The 23,433-nt window shown below is 40.4% G+C and overlaps 2 protein-coding genes across 2 annotated transcripts; both read left to right on the top strand.

Annotated features, from left to right (window-relative positions):
* Positions 1-224: 224 nt before the first annotated feature.
* On the top strand, positions 225-11,234 carry LOC307257713 (calpain-2 catalytic subunit-like). The gene is made up of 21 exons (XM_080037005.1): positions 225-515; positions 1,013-1,082; positions 1,789-1,907; positions 2,004-2,137; positions 2,379-2,547; positions 2,648-2,731; positions 3,281-3,366; positions 7,219-7,293; positions 7,393-7,553; positions 7,688-7,857; positions 7,980-7,991; positions 8,126-8,337; positions 8,443-8,479; positions 8,573-8,638; positions 8,729-8,786; positions 8,875-8,939; positions 9,101-9,169; positions 9,278-9,356; positions 10,069-10,185; positions 10,279-10,337; positions 10,427-11,234. The coding sequence occupies exons 1-21, from the start codon at positions 279-281 to the stop codon at positions 10,448-10,450; spliced, it is 2,103 nt and encodes a 700-aa protein (XP_079893131.1). The 5' UTR covers positions 225-278; the 3' UTR covers positions 10,451-11,234.
* A 5,819-nt stretch (positions 11,235-17,053) lies between these two features.
* cfl1l (cofilin 1 (non-muscle), like) lies at positions 17,054-21,606 on the top strand. Its single transcript, XM_080036550.1, has 4 exons — positions 17,054-17,163; positions 20,268-20,554; positions 20,753-20,829; positions 20,943-21,606. The coding sequence occupies exons 1-4, from the start codon at positions 17,161-17,163 to the stop codon at positions 21,062-21,064; spliced, it is 489 nt and encodes a 162-aa protein (XP_079892676.1). The 5' UTR covers positions 17,054-17,160; the 3' UTR covers positions 21,065-21,606.
* Positions 21,607-23,433: the final 1,827 nt, after the last annotated feature.

Here is a 23,433-nt window from a genome sequence, read left to right on the forward strand (position 1 = left end):
TGCTAAGTCCAAATGAGGTAGAACTATGATTGAGAGTTATTCTTACACGTTTCTCCCGTCCATCCATGTGTGCCACATATGGGATGGGTGAGAGCCATCAATCAAAGACAGATGTAGGCTGGATGAAACAGGTGAGCCAGAGCAAGTTTGCTGTCTGGTTTGAACAGTAAAGGGCGTGGATATAGTTGAATTGCACATTCAACAACCAGCCAGTCTAACCACATACAGATAGTGGGAGACAGTCGAAGGACAGACAGACAGCCTTACAATCTGTTAAAATGTCTGGCATTGCAGCTAAACTTCAGCACAAACGAGAGAAATCCAAAGGGATTGGATCCCAGTCTCATGCGGTGAAATACCTCAACCAGGACTTTGAATCGCTAAGGAGAAGCTGCCTGGAGAGAGGACAGCTATTCCAGGATGACTGCTTTGAGCCTCTGGCCACATCCTTAGGCTTCGATGACCTAGGACCAAATTCCTCTAAAGTCCGGGGTGTTACCTGGAAAAGACCCAAGGTGGGTAGATGCAAACACCTGCTGAAAGCACAGGCTTGAAGCACAGCTGCAGTTTTTTTACATGCTTAGAATCGTAATAATGGGCTGTCATTTTCCAAAAGATCAACAAAAATGTACAATTAGTTTAAATGTATCTTACTGGGAATGAAGGTTTGTACACATTTTTCCACACTCGATAATTAAATGGCTGTTGTTTGGTGCTGCAAGTTAATATGCAGTGACAGACCTGACAATGTTTTTTTTTTAATTAAAAAACTCCAAACTGCAGCTCTCTTTGTAATGTTTGCAATAATACAGACCATATGATTAGGATTAATTGGGTTTGCAATGAGTGCTTTGAGTGTTGTACAGTATGTATGACTCATTTTATATGAGTCATTTTGACATCAGGCAAAACATAATTGTCAGACTGAGGGTGGATACAATATTAGAGGCTAAATAGAAAGTTTAAATGTGGCATTGTCAATGTGACTACATTTTCACATTTCCTTCTTCAGGAATTCTGTTCTAATCCACAATTCATAGTTGCAAATGCCACAAGGACTGACATTTGCCAAGGAGCACTTGGTAAGACACACAAACACAGGCACTGTTTTTAACTTCTTTAACTGAGTCCCATTTATAACCTTTCTTTTTCTATTTTCTTATCGTATCACATTCAAATGCATTTTGATGGGACAATTAGATATTTCCAGTATTTTGCTTGAAGCACATATATCTCCATTCTCAACAATTTGAATTAATGAATTTGCATGCTTATCCTTGACCGTCACAGTTAACAGTTGTGAATAAAGTAACACAGTGATGCAACTCTGCTCATTTTGACTCCTGTTCTTCTGTATCATCTTGCATATCTGGAATGTTTTGCTTGCATTTGTGTAACCTAACATCACTTAAAATGGGAACTAAACCTCATAACTCTTTGTAAATGTAAATGTTTGCTCCAGCATCAGCTGTAACTGTGCACATAACGTCATACAACAACACCTTCAGTCTTCTCTGTCTACACCTTGTCTGGCAGAATGCGTGTGTGTGTGTGTGTGTGTGTTAGACTAAGTCATTTGTAGCTGATGTGTGCTGAAAGATAATACAATAGACATGCTTTTGCACAGCATAAGTGTATGTGCAAACCCACTGCATACCTGGTATTGGATGTTTTGGAGATGTGTCATACACCCAAAATCAAGATATCATGTGACAACTCATCTGTGTGTGTTAGCTGAGCTTAAACACAGGAGTTCCCTTTATTCTAACACTGATATCTTGTGTCCAGGTGACTGCTGGCTCCTGGCAGCTATCGCATCCCTGACTCTCAACAAAAAGGTGTTGGCTCGTGTAGTCCCCCATGACCAAAGCTTTGAGGAGAACTACGCTGGAATCTTTCACTTCCAGGTACAGTACATCATACATTACTCATTCTTTTAAAGCTAGACCAGCGATAAACAGGTTTTGATTCTACTAATTGAGTCTTGTCTGTGTGGCTCACAGTTCTGGCAGTTTGGGGATTGGGTGGATGTGGTGGTGGATGACTACTTGCCTACCAGAGATGGAGAGCTGCTGTTTGTCCACTCGGAACAAGGGTCTGAGTTTTGGAGCGCACTTCTGGAGAAGGCCTACGCCAAGTACGGAAAACTGGAACATCCTCATACCTTTCTTTTTGTTTCACTAACTGCTTTCCTTAACTTAAATGTTAATGTAACTAGTAATCACTTGTTTGTACCTGTCAGTGTTAAGATACAACAATTTTAATACTAGTCTGTTCATATGAACATTTAAGTTCATTTTATAAAGTTAGACTAAATTAACCTTTTTGGATTATCTGCTTTCCTGGTTTAATCATTCATGAACTCCCCTTCCCTACAGGGTGAATGGATGCTACGAGGCTCTTTCTGGAGGCAGCACCACTGAGGGTTTCGAGGACTTCACTGGTGGCATTGCTGAGAGACATGAACTGAGCAATCCGGACCCCCGCCTCTTCAAAATCATAAGGAAGGCCTTGGACAGAGGATCCCTTCTGGGATGCTCCATTGATGTTTGTTTGAGCTTCTTGCTACACTCTCGCATAATAAGGTTTGCATCCTCATTCTTGTTGTATCTGGTAGTTTTGACCTCACAAGCTTTATCCATCCCAGATCACCAGCGCGTCCGACTCAGAAGCCGTCACATATCGCAAGCTGGTAAAGGGCCATGCCTACTCCTTGACTGGAGCAGAGCAGGTGAGAAAATGTTTGTGTCTGTAATATACATTACGCAAAAATAATCAAGGGACATGTGAAGCTGCAGTGGCTACTATGTATGCTATACTAGAATATTTGGAAATTGTATTTTGTCCGCTAGTTTTATCTCTTATATTACATTCATATTGTTTTTCAAGGTAGAGTCAGCAATTCTGGAGAATGCTTGTGGACCACATCACTTTTTGGCATAATCTGAAAAATATCTGCTACCTGTGAGTGAAGGAATCAAAGCTGGTGTTCATACACAGCCTAGGCTGTGTAAACTGGAATGTAAACAGAGGGCCCACTGTACCTAGCAAAATGCCTGTTTACAGAGCCTAGGTTGATTATTAACAGTGGATTTGTTCTTTCAGCGGACACACAGTAAGGACAGGTCGTGCCGATCGTGAAGAAATATTCACTTATTTTGACTAAAGGGAAGTTTGATAACAACCATTCTCCAGAATCACTGACTCCACCTTTAATGGTCCCCCTTTGTGTCTTCTTCTGTCATGATTGAGAATAATTGACACCTATTTACTTTGTCAGGTGAATTACAGAGGCGACCTGGTGCAGCTGATAAGGATTAGAAACCCATGGGGTCAGGTTGAGTGGAATGGCGCCTGGAGTGACAAGTGAGTATTGCAGGTTGGTTGGTTAGTCCACTACTTTGGTCCAGACTAAAATATCTCAAGGACCTCTGGGTGGATTGCAGTAGTATCCCACAAAGACGTTCATGGTCCCCGCAGGATGAAACATAACGCGCCCCACACACATCCTACCTCTACTGCGCGTCTACCTCGCGTCTGCGTCTGACTTTTTGTCACAGACTGTGAAATCAACGTAGAGCGAGCACACATCCAACCTCAGACGCACTGCTGAGGCGCGTCGGAGGCACGTCTGCAGCGACGCTCCCCTTCACCTCAGGAGGCTCGCCTATTTTTTTTCTGAGAGCAGCGCGTCTCTCTCGCGTCTCTGTGCTTTAACTGATAGAGAAATACTCTGTTGACAGTCATACCAGCAGCATTCACTCTATTTACACGTTTACCCGGTGTGTTTATTTCAAAATAAAACATTCCTCAGTCGTATACGCGAATAATGCCTTTATTTCACGATTTAATTGTGGAATCAAAATCCGAGGGATTTAAAACCTAATTTTCAATTAGTTCTGGCATTTCATTTTTGGATAAATGACACATATAGAGATCCATATAGTGAAGAAATAAAAAAGATCATGATGAGCGCAACAGTTTTCCGTTGCTCTATCTGTGTCTACGGCCTTCTTCTTCCCCGACCACACCCCCCTCTCTCTCTCCCGTATAAATCAGTAAAGTGATTTTTGAAATACTCTGCTGAGAGTCATATTGACTTCATACTGGCAGCTTTCGCTGTAGTTTCACCATTTCCTGGTGTGTCCCCTTCAAAATAAAACTTCCAACAAGCGAAAATATGGCAAAAAAAAAGAAAAAAAATGGCAATGGGGCGCACGGATTACTGTCCAGACTCAATATAAATCATATGCATCATAGATGACATGAAAGAACTTCATTTTTAATGGGAATTATCTATGAAAACTCTATGTAGAAAGATAGGGCTTTTAGAAGCAGCGCTGCAGCAGCAGCTGCTGAGACGTTGCATGTGTGTCCGAGAAAAGTCCGAGAGAGGCAGCAGTAAGGTAACGCGACGCGCTCCAGAGGTAGACGCAGGATGTGTGTGGGGCGCGTAACACCGTCAGCAGATCAAAGTGTTCACCAGGATCTCAAAATCTTCTAGGTTGTTTCTTGTTTAGACATTCATGGTTTCTGGACCATGTATACGAGAGGCTTTGGTTATCCCAAGCTTCACGTTCCCCATAGGATGAACTTTCATCACTTTGGTTATCCTTTGACTTTTCATCTAGTGCCATCATCAGGTGAAACATTTTAAATGTGCCCAATACAATACAGTTTTAGGACCAACGGTACTTTGTGCTTAGTGCTAACATTAGCATGGTAACACACTGACTTAAGATGATGAGGTTGGTAAACATTATGGGCCGGTTTCACAGACAGGGCCTAGATTAAGCCAGGAGTAGGCCTTAATGTGGACTAGTTAAACTGGGAGGTTTAAGTCACTTTCATGGCTATGGCTTAAGTTTGGTTTAGTTAGTCTGAGACTACGAAGTCCTGGAGTAAGGTAAGTAAGCCTGATTGTAAACACCTGCCCATGAGCACATGCTGCTGGTCCAACGGTGATCATAAAAACCCGGAGTGGAGCAGAAACACCATTGCTTGTGAGAAAAAACAATGGCAGAGGCTAAAAAAATCCCGTCAATAAACTTTAATGAATTTGAAAAAAATCTCTTAAAAAAATAGTTTGAAACCATCCGGTTATTGAATCTAAAAGCCATACTGCTGGGACTGAGCAAATAAATAGTTGGGTCGCAATTTGCAACAAATTCAATTAATGAAAATGTTACTAAGAGAACAATGCATCAACTTCAGGTTATCTTCATTATTATCGGTATTTCACATCTTTCTCATTTATAATTTTGACATTATATTTAATGATATCTGCACTGATAGACTCTGTTGAAAAACCCGAATTAGTTAGCCCGAGAATTCAATGAACAGAAAATGCTATATGATTCTGAAGGAAGTATGACATGAAAATTTAAATTCTACAGGCGGAATTGGACATTATTTAACCTTTATTTTACCAGGCAAAATTGCTTGAGGTCAAATGACCTCATTTCCAAGCAAGGCCTGGCCAAAATGGCAGCAGCTAGGATGAATTAAATATAAGACAAACATAAGAATAAAACAGAGACAAATACATTCCAGTGGGTGAAGAAGAAGAACAATTTTGAGGCAATGATAAAATACTATTCAGTGAAACATTGACACACACCAAAATTTGCCATTAAAAAACATGTGAGTCGAGTTTTAAAATCATTCATAGTGATGAGTTCCTGCAATTTGAGTGTTTTTTGAATAGTGTTCCAGGCGGAGGGAGCAGAGTACATGAAAGCCCTCTTCCCAAACTCAGTACGGGTTCTGGGGACAGAGGTGGAAAGAAAGTCCAGAGAGCGTAAACTGTATGACATGAAGTTGGAAGAGAGAGCTATGATTCAAACAAGATACAGTACTGAGACAATTGTGATTACTAATCACAGTGAAGATATAAGTAGAAAATAAAAGGTGTTCATGTTGTGTTTTGTCATTTTGTTATTCATGTGTGTCAGTATTTTAAATCACAACAACCACATTTGAAAACAGAATTGTTTTAGACACTCATTTTATTATGCTGAATACATCTTCAATTTAAATGCATCCATCTAATAAACTCAAAGTTGTTATTTCCAGTGCATTTTCCATATTGAAAGTGCTCTCGAAATGTAAGTTCATCAAATAAATGTTTTGGATAAGACCTATCCACAAGTACTCTTCTGGCTAGCCTCTGCAGTGGGAGTCGGTCTTCATTTAGATATTCCAAATAGTCCATGCTCCCTCACAAACACCACTAAACTGAAGTTAAACCTGCCCCTTTGGAGGATTAATTTAAGATGAAATTTAGACCTAGAGTACCTCTAGTCGTCCGTCTTGCAATTGGCTTTGTTTAATCCAGAATAGCTTTAATCTAGGACTATTTTAAACTGAGTCTGTGCAAGTGGCTTTGAATTAATCCAGCTCAACAGGCATTTTAGTCTCGGACTAGGCTTAAGCCTTGTCTGTGAAACCGGCGCCAAACCTGCTAATGCCTAAGTAAGTACTTCTAAATGCCTAAGCAGGTGCTGGCATGGAGACACCCTATGATGTCATTCCAATATCCTCCCTATGTGTACTGGGATGCCATTTTCTGGTGGTTCAACTACCTGTTAGAATGAGCAATGGAGCCATCAGATTATGCCATGCCAGTTGATGATTAAAGTAAAACTAAACCACTACAGCTATAGAGAACAAACAGAGAATATTTGCATGTTTTGGGACTTTTGCAATCTCACGACTGAATATATGGAATTAAGGTTTGAAAACAACACATTTTTGTTACAATCTCAAGGTTTTAGACATGCAGCCTGTGGAGATTTCGAGACAACTTTTAACTGATCGACCAACACAATTTTTTTTTATTATGTTTGAATCGAACTGCCTCCAACTGCTTCTTACAAATGGGCTTTCCCAATTACGCCTCATCTGTTGTTCAATAGAGGACTCAGCCTATAATAATTGGATCTACATCCTTTGTTTGGACAAGGCCATGAAGTGAGGGTGTTTCTGCCAATAACACACAGATACATACACACCCAGTGGAATGGCTGGTCAACCCTGTACTAAAAAAACTGTTACACAAATTCTCTATCTATTTTTTTGTTGCTCAATGCGAAGGTGGAGTGTGTGACATTCAGGTTGGTGCAGGACTCTAGTGTGTGTTTTTGATTGTTTTCACCTCACCGCACACTGCATTTCCAACTCGAACATTAAAGAACATATTGGGACTTTGTTTTCTAGGTCTTCTGAGTGGAGGTATGTGAGTGATGATGACCGGGCAAGGTTGACCAACCGTGCTGAGGACGGGGAGTTCTGGTAAACCCTGTTGGTTACTACAAGTTCTGATAAGCTCTTATGTCATTGATGCTCCAGACTTTATAGATTCTATTGTTTTTTTGTTCCCTCTGTCCACAGGATGTCCTTTACAGACTTCCGGCGCCAATATTCTCGCCTTGAGATCTGCAATCTCACCCCAGATGCGCTCACAGGCGACGATTACAAGAAATGGGCCGAGTCTGAGTTTGAAGAGTCGTGGAGGAGAGGCGTGTCAGCTGGTGGCTGCAGAAACTTTCCAAGTACGACCAGTTTCCCCCAATGATTCCCTCCAGATTTGAATCCAGAACTTGTGTATGTGTGGTCCATAAACCAACAAAGGCTGCTGTAATGGCTGATGATGAAGTCAATATATACCACTTGATTCTCGTCCCAGATTCCTTCTGGATGAATCCTCAGTTTGTCATTAAGCTGGAGGAGGTGGACGATGACCCTGATGATGGCGAGGAGGGCTGCAGCTTCATTGTGGGTCTAATGCAGAAGAACCGGCGCCGCATGAGGAAAATGGGACAGGACATGGAGACCGTCGGCTTTGCCATCTATGAGGTAAATATCTACCTTTTGAGATGATAGTGAAGGTGGTAATAGGCTACTTTTGCCATTGGTGGTTGCATTTGAAACTTAATTGCAACTATTCTCACATTTGATTTGTCTTTCTGTTTTTTTAGCTGCCTCGGGAGGTATGTATACAAAGACGAAGACACTTAAGTGAACTTGCTGCTGGGGGCACTCTTTTGTCATGACTATTTCATGGTCAGAGGTGAGGTATGGGGCGCACTCATGTGACCTTCCTTCATGTGTGCCATTCTCCTAGTACTCAGGCCAAAGGAAAGTGCACCTGAAGAAATCGTTCTTCCTGCGCAACGCTTCGGCAGCACGCTCCGAGACCTTCATCAACCTGCGGGAGGTGTGCAACCACTTCTGTCTTCCCCCTGGAGAATACCTCATCATCCCCTCCACCTTTGAGCCCAACAAGAACGGGGACTTTTACGTGCGGGTGTTCTCTGAAAAGCAGGCTGATTTTCAGTATGTTCCTATTATGAATAAGTGAACATTTCCACAATGGCAAATAGTATGGCTGATCGCAGCAAACAAAATTATAATTTAACCATGAATTCTCACTGCTTTTAGAGAGATTGATGATCCTGTAGAATGCAATGTTGAGCAGGTAAAATAATATCCATTGATATGTGCTTTTGAAGATTTATATTTAATTCAATATTTTAACAAAGAAGACTAAAATATATTATGTTGTCTGTAGATTGACATTGATGAAGATGACATCAGTGACAGATTCAAGAAACTGTTCGGACAGCTTGCTGGCCATGTAAGTATGCTCAAGATTTGATACATTATCCTATGCTCTCAAATGGTTGTTCTTATGTTCAACAAAGTGTCTGTGTCATTTGCGTCCAAGGATGTGGAGATTTCAGCATTCGAGCTGCAGAGAATCCTCAACCGGGTAGTGGTGAAGAGTAAGAGAAAGAAAATGTCCTTCAAAGTTCAGCACACAAATGTATGTGCACCTGACACTCACGTTAATGTTTCTCTTTGCGTCGCCAGGAGATGACATCAAAACCACTGGGTTTAGCCTGCCGACTTGCCGCAACATGGTCAATCTTCTGGATGTATCCTTTCTTCCTATCCATAGTTATATCAGGATAAATCTGTACAAACACGTTTAGGTGTAAAAACAACATTTGCTATAGAGTCTCAGAATATATCACACATACAGTATCTGCTCTTAAACATGTTAACTTGTGACTTTTCCTTGACATACAATACAAAGAAAGATGGAAGTGGCAAGCTGGGATTGATCGAATTTAAGATCCTGTGGACAAAGATTGAGAAGTTCCTGGTGGGTTCTTCCCTTGTTTGTAAAAGCATAAACACGCCATGTGTTTATATATAATGTGTATTAGTAGAATGGTCATTGCACATAGTAACTTGTTGGGCTCTCTACCAGGATCTGTACAAAGAGAGAGACGTCGACCAAAGTGGCTGTATGAGCTCCTCTGAGATGCGCATGGCTATTGAGGCCGCTGGTGAGAAGTCCATTTCACAAATTGTATTTCTCTACACTCAGTGTCCGCTACACCAGTGGTTCTCAATTATTTTCTGTCATGCCCCCCCTAGGGGACAGAACTTTTTTCGCGCCCCCCCAAATTGAAATATTATTGAGAACCTGCTAATATTTATTTATTTATCTGTACAAAACCACTGTATGAGTTTCTGGGACGAGCATTCTGCATACAATCACCTTATTATCAAATTAGATAACAAAAATTAGCTGAGATAACTTCTGCAGCAAAAAAAATCAAAGTTCAGTTTATTAGCTCAATTTGTAACATTTAAACAAGACTGCTCAGTCAGTGTGAATCTCAGGACAGAGAAACAAGAGCAAATGATTCACTGAGGTTTGCATTTCATTCAACACATTTTAAAACTGTAAAAATAGTTAAGGTGGTGTTTTTGTATTATTATAGGCCTTTCGCGCGGATATGACCATACACAAACACACATCGCGCTCGCTAGCACTTGAAAAAAATATTTTTTTTTTTGGTCAGTTGGAAATCAAGGCAGCCCGCGCCCCCCGACAACTCCAGGGGGGCGCGCCCCACCATTTGAGAAGCACTGCGCTACACTATGAAGAGTTTATATGTAGTTCATGTGCAGGATAGCTGTGTGCACATTGTGAGTTGTGCATTGTGACTGTAAGGAAGTTATCAATAAATTCATCTGGTTGCTTTTCTGCAGGCTTCTCTCTTGACAATCCTCTGCATCAGATTGTTGTGGCCCGCTATAGTGAACAAGACCTCTCCATTGACTTTGACAATTTTGTCGGCAGCCTGGTCCGCTTAGAGTCACTCTTCAGTGAGTTTTTCTCCTTGTTACCACATTTGTATACACATTAATTTCATTCATTTTGTACGAGTTGATTATATTTTCTCTTTTTTCATTCAACAGACACCTTCAAGACCCTGGACAAGAATGAGTCTGGTGAGATAAAGCTGGGTTTTATGGAGGTAAGAGCCCTTCTGTTAAAATTACAAAAATATATAGAGCAATTCTGAATGGACCACTCAGTAACTCATGCCTGTGTTTTCATCCACAGTGGCTGAGTCTGGCAATGCTGTAGAGGAGTTCCGACTGTTAATGGCTTAAGAGTCCAGACATGTTTTGAATTGTCAACATATCTGAATAATATATAGGGGAGAACGGGGTAATCTGAGCCACTTTTTACATTTGCTCCCCTCTAAGTGAGCTAAAATGATTTATCACTCAAATTTACACATTTCCCATTAATTCAGGATGATTCCTAGAAATGGGCATTAGCAGAATTTTTTCAAGACAAAGGGCAGTGAAAATATGATTGTTTAAAAAAAAGTTGTCATGTGGCTCACTTTACCCCAGCTGTGGGGTAAACTGATCCACTTACTTTTTCCACTCTGAAACTACCATAACAACACATATTGTAACAGTAAGAATCCTAAAAGCTAGCCACACATTCCAGAACTAATGTCAGACTAGTAAAATAATGATGGGGTTTGGTCAATTAAGCAAAGCTAATTTTCTAAACACTTGAAAGTAACTCTGAACAAAATCAAATACAACATATTATAATTCAAAAGGTTTTAATAAGATTCAAATGAAAGATAGAACCAGATAGATTAGAACACAGTCTAGGGGTCAGAACACGGGACCCTTAGAGCCAGCTAGTGTCTGGGGGTCAAAGCATAGGAAAATCAGAACCAGCGAGAACAGCCTGGGACTCAGAACACAGGAGAAGACCCAACTGGATTATAACATCAGCCTGTCATACTCTACAACTAGGCCTACTCTACATTCTAGGGCTGGCCCGAATTATTCGAATATTCGAATACTCGTTCGGAAAATTAGTATTCGGAGTTTAAATTAGTATTCGGAGCTTCGTTTTTTTTTTTTTTTTTTTTTTTTTTTTTTTTTTTTTTTTTTATATAATTTTTTTTGCAAGAAGCTAGTACTGCAATATAATGTCATCAAATAATTTTATATTTGGATATAAAAGTTAGTAATATTGTAGTAGTAGTAGTAGTAGTATTGCTCATTTAGGAGGATATTACATCACTAAGTGTCATAGCGCATCCATTACTTCACCTCCGAGCGCGTAAATCTTCAACAAAATATGCAGATACTGTCAAAATCGGTTCCAGGGAGTATATAGGGATTATTAACGTTTAAAAAAAAAATATATATTTAATTTTTTTTTTTTTTTTTTTTTTTTATGTTGTTTTTGATGGTGTGTTTTTCTGGAACGAATATTCGAATATTCGCTCGGAAAAACCAACGAATATTCGAAGCCTGAAAAATGGTATTCGGGCCAGCCCTACTACATTCCAGCCCTGAAGGTTACAGGGAAAGATGAGAAGGTGCTCTTTCCGTGTGATTGCCCCAGGTCGTCTTCCTGGTGTATTTCCTTGGCATGATGGCTTTTCTACAATGTGTATGACATTAAAATAAAACATATGTCATGTAATATTACATTAAAATATGTTTAAGACTAAACTTAACTTGTGCCTCATGCTGGGGGAAAGTGAGACAGTGGCTCACTTTCCCCCACAGCATTTGGCTCACTTTCCCCCACCACCACAATTTGAGAAAAAACTACCTCTCTTAGCATTTCAGGCTAATCTTCAGTTATCAGCATCACATGGTTTCGTATGTTGGTAGTTCATCAACACGTATGATAGAAGTTTTTCTACGTGAATACATTTGCTTTGTCACAACAGTTGATTAAGTTGACAGCAAGAAAATTTACTTTTACATGCAAAATACCTATTTTGGTGAAAAAAACATGCTTACCACAGCACCATGAGGTCCTCTCTTTCAGGGCCATGGGGAAATGAGAGGGGCTTGAAAACATATATCTCACATGACCACAAATGTTTTCCGTTGCCTAGATAAAGGGGGTGGCTCACATTACCCGATGCCTCAGATTCCCCCGTTCTCCCCTATATGATTTCTGGTTAATGTCCAGTGTGTGTCTTGTGTACAACTAAAATCAATGCATATTTTCCATTAATAAAATGTGTTCAGTCCTCTCATCCTCAAATGCAAAGAATATAAAATGGTAAAATAAGCAGTTTTAAAGGCATATGAATTAGTTCCTGAAGCATACAGGCAGCGGTTCAGAGATTGGTAAAAAGTTGAGAAGCAAACGTGCAGTTTGTAAGGGAGTTAGTGAGACATTTTGGTCGTTGGTGTTCTGCATCCAATGTTGTTTCATTTGAAGAACTTTGTAATATTGTTGTGCTTGAACAGTTAATGATAATCATCATCATCTTGCATCATTGTAAATTAGAACGATTCCTTCACATTAAATTACCACATTTACATTAGGGCCCGACCGATTTATCGGCTAGCCGATTATCGCATATTTTGTAATTATCGGCATCGGCCGTTTTATTGCCGATTTTTTTTCCTTTTTTTTTTTCAAGCAATCATGTGTGAAAGGTTTTGCTGCCATGGAGGTAGCCTAAATGAATAGCATTAAAGCCACTACGAGTAACATGGCATGTTGGCGTCCCCTTTGGACAAAAGCGGTAGTATTTTTACGACGCCCGCTGTCGCAAAGCTGTTTTCTAGCTCGTGCCAGGCGTGCAAGTGTGAACTGAGAAGGGCGCAATATAGTGCATGTCCGTGTGTTGAAAGTGTGAGGACTCTTTTCGGCTCCGTGAGAGTGGTTTTGACACTGCATCAACTAATGCCAGTCAGTGCTACACACACCTGATTGCAATGAGTTGATGCAGCAGCGTCACCTAACTACTCTCTTTCACGGCGCTGAAAGATTAGGCCTACGTGTCCTCACAGAAAGCGAATGAACGAGAGAGGCAGTTCGTATGGATCACGATGAGGTAATGTGTTTGTGTTGTTGATGTAAATAATGACTATTTCAGATAATGGTTATCTGATGATGGTGAAGCAAAGCAAACTTTGTGTTAGTACCAACCGCTCATTCATTTAGGAGTAAACACTGTCTAGTTTCGCTCTCGTGAAATTGTATACACGTTGCTTGGCAACGCCCTCGTCCCGCCCGTAGCCTATATCACTCTCCCTTTTAGCTTTTCTTCATTGCATTCTCTTTTTTTTCTTTGATGGTTCAGCCCCGTTATCAGTCATTATGACGACAAATAACTGTCTCAAACAAGGCTCCCGCTCCCCTTCGCTCACCTGGAGGGATAGGCTTCTCAAATCGCGTTGCAGCGCCACACTGAAATCTGCGACCAATACGGATATGTGACCATAGAGCCTGCACGAGCGAACCGAAAATCGGACTGGGTGTGTGACCAGACCAAAAGCAGTAATAAAAACTATATAAAAACGTCTTTCTTTGCACTGATGGTCTCGTTTGCTGTTAAAGGTAATTTATGATTATCAGAGGAAACATGAGGCTGTTTAAAAGATATTTAAATGTTACTCGTAGCCGCTTTAATGCTATAGCCTATTTAGAGCAGCAGTAGGTGTGTTGTAATACATTACGAGTAATGACACTTCCCCCTGCAACCAATAGCAGAGGCATTGGTCATCGCTTGACTGTTAATAATAATAATAATAATAATAATAATAATAATAATAATAATAATAATAATAATAATAATAATAATTGATAGAATTTATATGATACTTTTTACATGTAGAAAAAGAAAACAAAATACAGAAAAAATTTAAATAAGGTTTGAAGTGGAGTCAGGTGTCATTATGCTTCCTTAAAGAGGTGAGTTTTGAGTTGACTTTTGAATGAGTTTATTGAGTCTGAGATGCTGATGTTTGGGGGGAGGGAGTTCCAGAGGGTTGGATGCAGTAAGATAAAATGCATAATGTCTAAATTTAGACATATTTGTTACACTTTTTTTTTTTAGACAATGCGTATAGCAATAAAGAAAAAGTTCCTGTACACCTATCGACAGTAACAAGTATATATATATATTTAAGGGTTCAAAAAAGTAAATTTTTTCCACATATATTTTGAGGATTTTTTTTTAATTTAATCGGCCGATTTAATCGTAATCATAATTTTTCTCTGAAAATAATCGGCATCGGCACTCCAAAATCAATATCGGTCGGGCCCTAATTTACATATCTATCATTCTCTTACAGTATTTTCTTTCTATCATAACTTTGCAAATTATTGTAAACCTTGGTCAAATGTTGATTGATAGATATTATTTGGGGAACAGAATTGTAACTTTCATCTGAGAAGAAGATATAACTGACAACACCCAACGAAAGTGCAACAGACGAGGTCTGACCAACAATAACCTTTCCTCTATGCAATATTTGGTATAGTTAGTTCTTACAGACCAACCCAAATGAAATGAATGTTCTACAACTGTCTAGTCATGTCTAAAACCTCTTGTCTTAGTTTATTATTATGTGCCGACAGCAGTGATTAGTGAGTGTAAAATAAGGGGCGCAAAATGCTCTCAAGCACTCAATCAGCCAATATCTCAGGCTTTCAGAATTATGAGTCATGACTAAATAACAGCCTTATGCACACTTTGACATGATTAAGGCTTCCCATCATTCATTGCATCCAAATGATATCTGCTTCAGTATTTTAGCATGCAAGAGGAAAGCTTATACTTTACTCAAAGTTATGCTGTTAACATACATTTTTGTTAAGCATTCTTCACTACTTGTGATAAGTATGTGGGAGTTCAAGATGGGTAAAGTAACCCGACAGAGAAAATGGGTCATATGTGTGTTAGTGTGTGTGTGTGTTTGTAATCAGTTTAATTTGACATAGACTATGTTGTCTTATTCATTTTTATGCTTAAATAATTTTTATGCACTTGTCTAACTCTCCCTTTCTACCAGCCCTGGTATTTGATGGGCAGATGGTGTCACTCTCCACACAATGTGCAACAAATTATTTAGACAACAATGGTGACCACACTTGTAACAGATACCAAGCACAAATGGCCAAATCAGTGCCTGGAATTCACCAGTAGATGTCAGAGTTGTCATAGATTCAGGGTTTGTGGCTTTGACGTCACTGACTGGGTTGCGGCCAAACCTGCAATGTGCTTGCAACAGCATGAAGTTTTTCAACTGACTGAGTTATGCAGCAGCCATTTCCTGCTCTGTGTGGTTCAGGGCTGTGTTTCCCCTTTTACTACTCTGAAGAGTTGCTGCTGGCTGCTATATGCTCTGGTATAGGCAGGCCTTTCTACAGTCATGATGATAAACCTAATAAAACATCCCTCATGTCACAGAAAGCCAACCCTATCATACTTTTGCTAACAGACATTAGTTAGATCTCTGATTTTTTTCTACAGGACATAGATTCCAGTGCTTACAGTGCTGCGAGTTGAAACAGGTAAACTATGAGGCACAGATGTTTAGGCAGCCTTTTTATTTGGAACAGAAGCTGGTGCCAATGTGGGGCGGGACTCTTGACTGTGCAAACCACTAATCCACAGCACACAGAGGAAGCCACTGTGACACTGAGGCAGAGTATCTATATTTAAAAATAGTCACGGTGGAGGAAGGGTTTATTATGCACTCAATTATCCAGCAAAAAGAGTGTGTATCATCTAAAAAAAGTTATGTTATTTTCTTGTTTGCCATTAAATCAGTTTAGTAATGTAGGTATGAAGGACAGGATATTATTATTTTTTCGGATCATTTGCCTCAGAACTGTTGTGGAGTAGACATATAAAGAAGCAGAAAATGGTAGCTTCAAAAATGTATTGAAGCACAGTGCTTGAGTGACTTTCCATCACTGGACATTTTTTGGACCAGAGGAAAGTAAGAAGGGGCCATGGCCACTAATTCCTTGCTACACCCCTGAACTTTTTTATTTTTCTAATGGCAAACATAGGATTATCATTGATATTTTTAAGATGCCATGCTCAATTATTATTATTATTATTATTATTATTATTATAAATTTTCACCTGGGACTGATAATACTTATCTATTTACTCTTTGAACCGTTACAGTTTTACAATAGCATCACACCGACATGTCATATGTACGTATAATTGTGCTCCTTTTATATGCCAGTTGAGGGCTCTGAAATCGAGAGAAAAACAGACATGACACTGAGTCAGCACTTAATTTAGTGACTTTTTTCCTATGAATAACGACTGGGGGAAACACATCTAAGAAACCAAGCTGTCGGATCAAAATGTACCTTGTAAATGAAGTTCTTATTATCTATATTGATAATTTTAGGTGGTAAATATGCATCTGAAAATTAATGGTTTAATTGGATTGAAACCAATCATGTGTTGCACATCTAACTGTTGACTACAAGTAATTGAATCTATTGGGGCTGAAAAGTCCCACTTTCTGCAGGTAGGTAGATTTTCCTTTCCTTCACATATCTGTGCACTCATCCTGCTTTTTACCTTATAAGGCCACTGAAGCGTCTCAGCTGAAGATGAGTTAAATGTGGACAGGTTTGTTCACCAAATAAGGGCGTAGCGTGCCACTCCCACCCATGACTGGCTCTAGCTCACCTGCATGGGGATTTCACCTAGAATGCAAGATATGTACCTCTACCAAATCTTAAGATTAAAACAAAATGGTTGACATTGTTAAAATTGTGCCAGACAATAAAAGTACATACATCCAATGTGATTCAAGATTCAAATGTAATGTCATTAAATGCAAATCCTGAGGTTGCAGCAAAGTTTCACACCTGGGAAGATCGGGGGTGTGCCTACTTTTGGAGGTGTGTTCATTTACCCTGGCTCCTCCTATATGAGTCAACCTGCTCTCCTTCCTTATGACTCTTCAGCAGTTTGACTGCTGCTGCCATTATTTCACTGCTGCCTGTTTCCTGCACACAACTGAAGCAAAATGGTGAGTAGCTTTTCTTAAAAAGTTGGACTGAGTTACGCTGTGTCAGAGAACAGCTTTTCTTCTTTGTGATTTGTGTGCCCCACAGGATGTGTTGTCTAGAGCTGATGAATGTGCCATATCCTAATTTTAACAACATGTGTTAAAAAAAAGAAAAGTGGAATCTCAATGACGCTTAGCTATACAAATGTCTAGTCAGTTTTTCTTCAAGGATATGGTTTGCTAAGTGAAAAGAGAGTTCAGTGTTTGAAAGAGCTTGTTCAAGGTGTGGTTTTGCCTCCAAAATGGAGGGAGCTTTGTTCGTGCTTCAAACTTGTTCTAAGAGAATCCCTCGGGGCGGGCTTTCTTGTGCTAACTTGTCCCACAATGAATGGAATGTGACAGAGCCAAAGCCTTGCGAGTTTGTAGGGGGAAGCTACACCCACGGCATGTTTGCTGCTGAAAAGCTGGCAGAGCATTTGCCCACTTTATATTACCTTAAATAGTGTTAATACTGCTCTGCTAGGTCTAGCTTTGAATAACTTCCTGGTTCTTCATATTTCAGTTCTGCTTTCTGTCACAACACCACAGTACAAGTGAACAGTGTCTGCTCCAACATGAGCCAAGGCCCACAGCTCACCAAGTGCTCATGCTGAGATACTGTGCTTTTTATCACTCATGCTGCTAGAATGTGTACGGGTAACTGGCAATTTAGAATGGCCAAACTTCCTAAATAACATATGGTAGGGAGTAGACTGCCTAGACACAAGCTGCTTTTGTCACTTTTTAGTAAAAAAATAACTCAACCATTTGCATTTACTCTTGAGATGTTTGTTATCGTTCATTCAAAAATACAAAAACTGACACAATTGTAACGTTGAAGTGACTGTTTTATAAAAGCGATTGTACCTGCATTTAGTGTCCTTCTCTTCTGCCTTGTCTTAAAGGCCCTGGCAACCCAAATCCACTAAATCCTTGTAACTATGTTATTTGGGTGGTAAAATCAGTGCTAATATGTATATGAAAGGTCTTAGGAATATCTGTTAGCCCCGCGCTAAGCTACTGTCATGTCAGTTGGTCGAGCATTTGAAAAATCCTGATTCGAATGTTGCCTTGGCTTAGAGCGAGCTATATCTTGTGATGTCACGCGAAGGATCTCTGTTCTAAAATGCATTGGGACGGCCATTTGAAAATTTCTGATTCGAACGTTGGCTTACGTCTCTATCTTGGGACGTCACACGCTCTAAAAACAAATATATACAATATCTCTGGAGCCGCGCAAGAGATACAGACTGTCTCTTTGCGCCTGAGCCTACACTCACAGGCTCGTCTGAGCGAAGCAGCGCGCACCCCGGTGAAACACTGTGATGGTAACGTTCACAGTGACACCTCGCCGAGCCGCCGTGCAGAAAAACTATGTGGTTTAAGACTAAATGATCACCGGGGATTCCTGAACGTTAATGTTGTAGAGGGGACAGGCTTTCACGATCCGATTGTGTCCCGAGACCTGAGAGACACGTCTCCAAATTGCGCGGAAAATCCACTGTCGATCGCTGCGCCGATTCATGCCTCTGACACGTCGACTCGCAACAAAAAAAAAAGTCAAGGCTTTGAATTCAGTGCTGGGGATGTGGAGATCTTTGGCCATTTCCCGTGCCTCTTTTTCCTCTCGTCACTTCGTTCTCTATCCAAGCGCACACACCTCTGTCCGGCCGCATCTGAGTGCGCAGCTCGTGCTCCACCCGAAAATAAATAAATAAACACAAGTTGGACACAAGCCCAGCTGATGATCGCTCTGGTAACGGTCAGTCCATAACTGGACGCTGAATATTAGACCCCGAATATAAAACGACACGACTTTTTACGACATATTCCCAGGGGGAAACCCATGGGGAAACCCCGTTTTATAATCGGCCCAATACGGCATGTGTCACTGCTGCATGTAACAATACTGCATTGGTGATGCATTTTTTTTTATCAATGTAGCGAGTTTTTATTGAAGTGCAGGCAGAGTTTTTTTTTGTCAGCACTCCCTTCTGAGAATATGTTTCTGTGGCTGCCTGTAGCGTAGGCTACTTCAACAGCGGGTCTCCACACTGTTGATCGTCTACACAACGTTAGCCTGCATGCTTAGGATCCAACTGGCCGGCTGGTTTGAACTCATTTGATTGTCTTTTTTTATATTGTACTCCTTGTGCTCTTAATTCAAACCGCATATCGCATCAGCTCACGTGATGAGAAACATAATCCGACTCCGTTTTCTCTCTCTCTCTCTCTTATTCCCACTCCTATCCTCAAAAACATTTAAAAATGCATATGTCTAAAATAGATAGCAGATTTTTTTGCAAGTTAAATGGGAAATAAACTAATAAGATATAACAATAAATATGAGACAGATATATTTTTATATATTTTCATTGTGACACTGACACCTGTTTCAATTAAACAGGTTGCGGTTGTAGTGGGAAAAAATATCCTACAACTAATTGCAAACCTATATAGGCCTAATAATAATAAGTTACTTTCTGCAAGTGATGTTGAGCTTGCGCTCTCAGCTGTGCCAAAGCATTCAGCGTTGCTAGGGAAACCAGCTACCGTCGCAGCCCGTGCAGCAGTGTGAACTGCCAGTCAGGCTCGTTGTGAGCATGTGCAGCATTTTCTAGTTTGCGTCTCGTTGTGTGGTGAATCTTTTGTCTGAACTGGGTTTAACCTGCTCAGCACCGTGAGTGAGAGAACGTTCCCTTACAGAACGTTGTTGGCCACGCCCACACCGCGCTGCAAAATGTTCTAGACAGCAAAAAAGCAGTTTTTTAGACTAAATGTTATAATATTTATGAAAATAAATTTTTAATTGGATGACTGTAAACAGCTTATAGAGAAACCCAACATTAATGTCATATATTTATGTCTGTGGGTTGCCAGAGCCTTTAAGGTGTTATGTAAATAGGTGGAGCCCACCTATTTATATATACATATAGCTCACCAACATTGTATCTGAGCTGTGGGGTTAACACCTTACAAAGAGGACATCAAATAAAATGTCAACTTGTCAACAAAACATGTTGTTGCAAAGACCTTTTTTTTAAACTCAAGTTCTGACGTGTAATGTTGTGTTTCTCTCAATACAGGCATCTGGGGTGCGCGTGGCGGACAAAGTGAAGGACGTCTTTCAAGAAATGAAAGTAGTGAAAAAAGACGACGATGCAAATGAACGTATACGGATAGTGACGCTTAAGATCGACGGACCAGTCATTGACGTAGAAAATATCCACCGGGAAAAGCAACTGTCAGCGGAAGAAGATATCTTCAAGTTCTTTCTGAGCCTGCTAGACCCCGACGAGTGCCGCTACATCCTGTACGACTGCCACTATGAGACAAAGGAGAGTAAAAAAGAAGACCTGGTTTTTGTGGCTTGGTAGGTCCTTGGATTGCAATTTTGAACCAAAGATATCTTTTTCACATCTGCATCCTCAACTGACTACATATTGTAGAGGTCAAATCCTCACTTGTTTTTTTTTTAAAAGCTTATATTATTCTGAGGATCCATATTCGTGTGTCTGTGTGAGAACTTGTTTGTGGGACACTTGGATAATGACTACTCTTTGTATATCAGGTGTCCTGACACCTCACCAATCAGATCGAGGATGCAGTACGCTGCCTCAAAGGCCGCGATTAAGCAGCTGGTATTGGGTAAGTTTTTCTTCTCTCTTCTTCTTCACAACAGTTTGTTTTATCACATTACTTTTGACTTGCAATTTGAATGGTGTTTCGTCTGTTTAAGTTAATCCTATGTGTCCCAACAGGTCTCAAATACGATCTGCAGATGAACGACCTTGTAGACTACGGCACCAGGGACGGCTTTGCAGAGAAACTGGGACACGACATATTCACAATCGAGGGCATCCCTATCAAGGGTAGAAAGTAAACAGACCATCGCTCTCCTCGTTCATAATAATGTCAATACAAAGGGATTTGAGGGGTTAAAGGCAAATATTGGTTCAACACATCTCTACCTAAGGGTTGGATTAGATTCCATACTTAACAGTTTATCTGTAAATCAGTCTTGTTGAGATGTAATTTTATTCATTCGTTGGCATATCCGTACATTTATGATGGCCGACTATTGTCCGTCACCTGGCTCTTGGTACATTTAGATTATGTTGTGTATATACATTCTGTTTCAATCCCGGCATACTCCAATACAGCATTTGTCTTTTGATCGATTGGGTTATTATTTTCACTGTATCCTGTAAAATATCCCAGTGGACATCCTTCCAGAGTTTACTAGGTCAAAATGGCTAAGCCTGTAAGTTTGGCAAATCTTTTATTTCAAGACTGTTATACTTATAACATACTGAACACCTATAAAGAATTGCACACCCTTAACAGAGAAACACCTGGCTGAAAATGCATCAGTCATTGCACTGTCTTTGAGTATTGTCGAATAAATTCCAACCTAATCAGCAAGTGTTTTTCTCCTCTTCCTTTTCCACCCTAAAAAAAGGTTTTTATTCACTAGTAAAAGGTTATTTGATGTGGTAGAGCAATTATGATCTGACAAGTTTTGTCCTTGAAGGTGAAATAGGCCTAATCATCTTTTCCGCATTATTCTATCATCAGTCCTGACTGTTCATTTCATTATTGACAATGAATGAAGGCTTTTTTTTTTGCCATGTCATTTAAAATCACCCATATTTGCTATATTAGTTGGGCTATTATGGGAAGATAAACCCTCTCATAGGTTGCTATAATTAAGCGGTAGCTAACATTGGGCTGGATGGGATATGCCCGTATGCCATGGATTCTCCCTCCCTAAGCAAACCTGGGGTTCTGTCAGACCAACTAGCTTAAACCAAGCACTGCAAACTATGCTATCCTTGAAAAACTTAGGGAACACTTACCTCTTTATGCAGTTGCATAAAGCCAGGAAGTATTTCACTGGTTTAACTTCTCATTCATACTCCATCATTGGAAGTGAAATCCACAGGGTACCCTACATTAGGTCAACTATACTGTATGTAGCTGGGGCTAGCAGCCAGTTAGTTTAGAGTTAGTCCAAAGACTAGGACTACGAGAAACTCCATGAAGTTACTGGTCCCAACCATGAACATAGTTTAGGAGGCTAACTCTCTTGAAACAGCCTTTTACTTTGATGGTTAGCCTATCATAGGCCCACAGATAAAAGTAATTTAAAAAAAAAACGCTAATAAGAGCTGTGTCTTTATATTAAGGCTAAGACATGAAAGTGATAGGCTATCACTCCTTGGCTGCCTTGAGGAAAAGCCTGCAGACAGAGTCAAAGAGAAAAGGAAGAGAAAAGCACCATGAACTGGCAACAAAAAGGGAGGAGGGGGTCATTCAACAAAACCCTGAGCACATTTTTTCAAAAAAAAAATTCAGATTAGAATCTGGGTGGTGTTTCCACTGCCGACCCTACTTTACTGGTAGAGCGGGGTTTAGGCTGGACGGCGATAGCTGCCGCCGCCAGAATATGGGTCAAAGTATCGAGCTGTAGAACAACTTTGGTCAAGCAAGCTGTCTCTCGTCTATATATTTGTTCCCCCGTGTTTTGAGCGTATTACGCCGGTAAATGTATGCACAGAGACAGCTTGTTGCAAGCTGACAGAGACAGGTGAGCGAACAGCGCTGGCCGCGACAGCTACAGGCTAACTATGGTGACATCACAGGAGCGGGACAAAGTGTAGCCCACTGATTAATTTAATGAGGAGGAAAAACACCACACAATAAACAGAGTGCTGCGCCGCCATTTTTCGCTTAACACAAGACTCTTCACTCTTGCCGAGGTGAATGCCACACGGCAATTTAATGCAGAAATTATTATTTCGACCAATCAATTTTCCCCCAGCGCTTTATAGTTAAGGCGGCCGCCTTAGCAAAACCGGCCCCCCGCCTTGACTACTGACCGACCAAAAAAAAATAAAAAATTAAATCTTTATTTTTTTTATTTTTAGTGCTGCACAATTAATGTACTAGCAAGCGCGATGTGTGATTTTTCATGGTCAGAAATGCGCGAAAGGCCGTGATTTGCGGTAAATAAATGTGCACATATGTCTCCAAGCGTTTCTCTCTGCTCAGACTATCAGCTGCTCTGTGTCGGGGGCTCTGCGCGCGCGACCGTCCCGCGCTGCGCGCGACTACGGCATGTACGCGGGAAACGAGCAGCAGCAAACCGACATTTAACCTGTGGCGATAATAAACGCAGTGCGGTTCTATGGGGATATTTAGCTGAACAGAAAGAAGTGCTCTGCAAAGCTAGACTAGTTTAAAACTCCA

The sequence above is a fragment of the Ammodytes marinus genome (genome assembly GCF_949987685.1).
Source record: "Ammodytes marinus genome assembly, chromosome: 11".
In the NCBI taxonomy this organism is placed as follows: Eukaryota; Metazoa; Chordata; class Actinopteri; order Uranoscopiformes; family Ammodytidae; genus Ammodytes; species Ammodytes marinus.

What these genes read in the sequence shown, in the direction of transcription:
- LOC307257713 (XM_080037005.1), top strand. Translation starts at nt 279, where the DNA reads ATGTCTGGCATTGCAGCTAAACTTCAGCACAAACGAGAGAAATCCAAA. An exon ending in TAGAATGCAATGTTGAGCAG is followed by an intron (nt 8,480 to 8,572) that starts GTAAAATAATAT and finishes TGTTGTCTGTAG; the next exon opens with ATTGACATTGATGAAGATGA. An exon ending in CAACCGGGTAGTGGTGAAGA is followed by an intron (nt 8,787 to 8,874) that starts GTAAGAGAAAGA and finishes TTGCGTCGCCAG; the next exon opens with GAGATGACATCAAAACCACT.
- cfl1l (XM_080036550.1), top strand. An exon ending in GACCTGGTTTTTGTGGCTTG is followed by an intron (nt 20,555 to 20,752) that starts GTAGGTCCTTGG and finishes TTTGTATATCAG; the next exon opens with GTGTCCTGACACCTCACCAA. An exon ending in GATTAAGCAGCTGGTATTGG is followed by an intron (nt 20,830 to 20,942) that starts GTAAGTTTTTCT and finishes GTGTCCCAACAG; the next exon opens with GTCTCAAATACGATCTGCAG.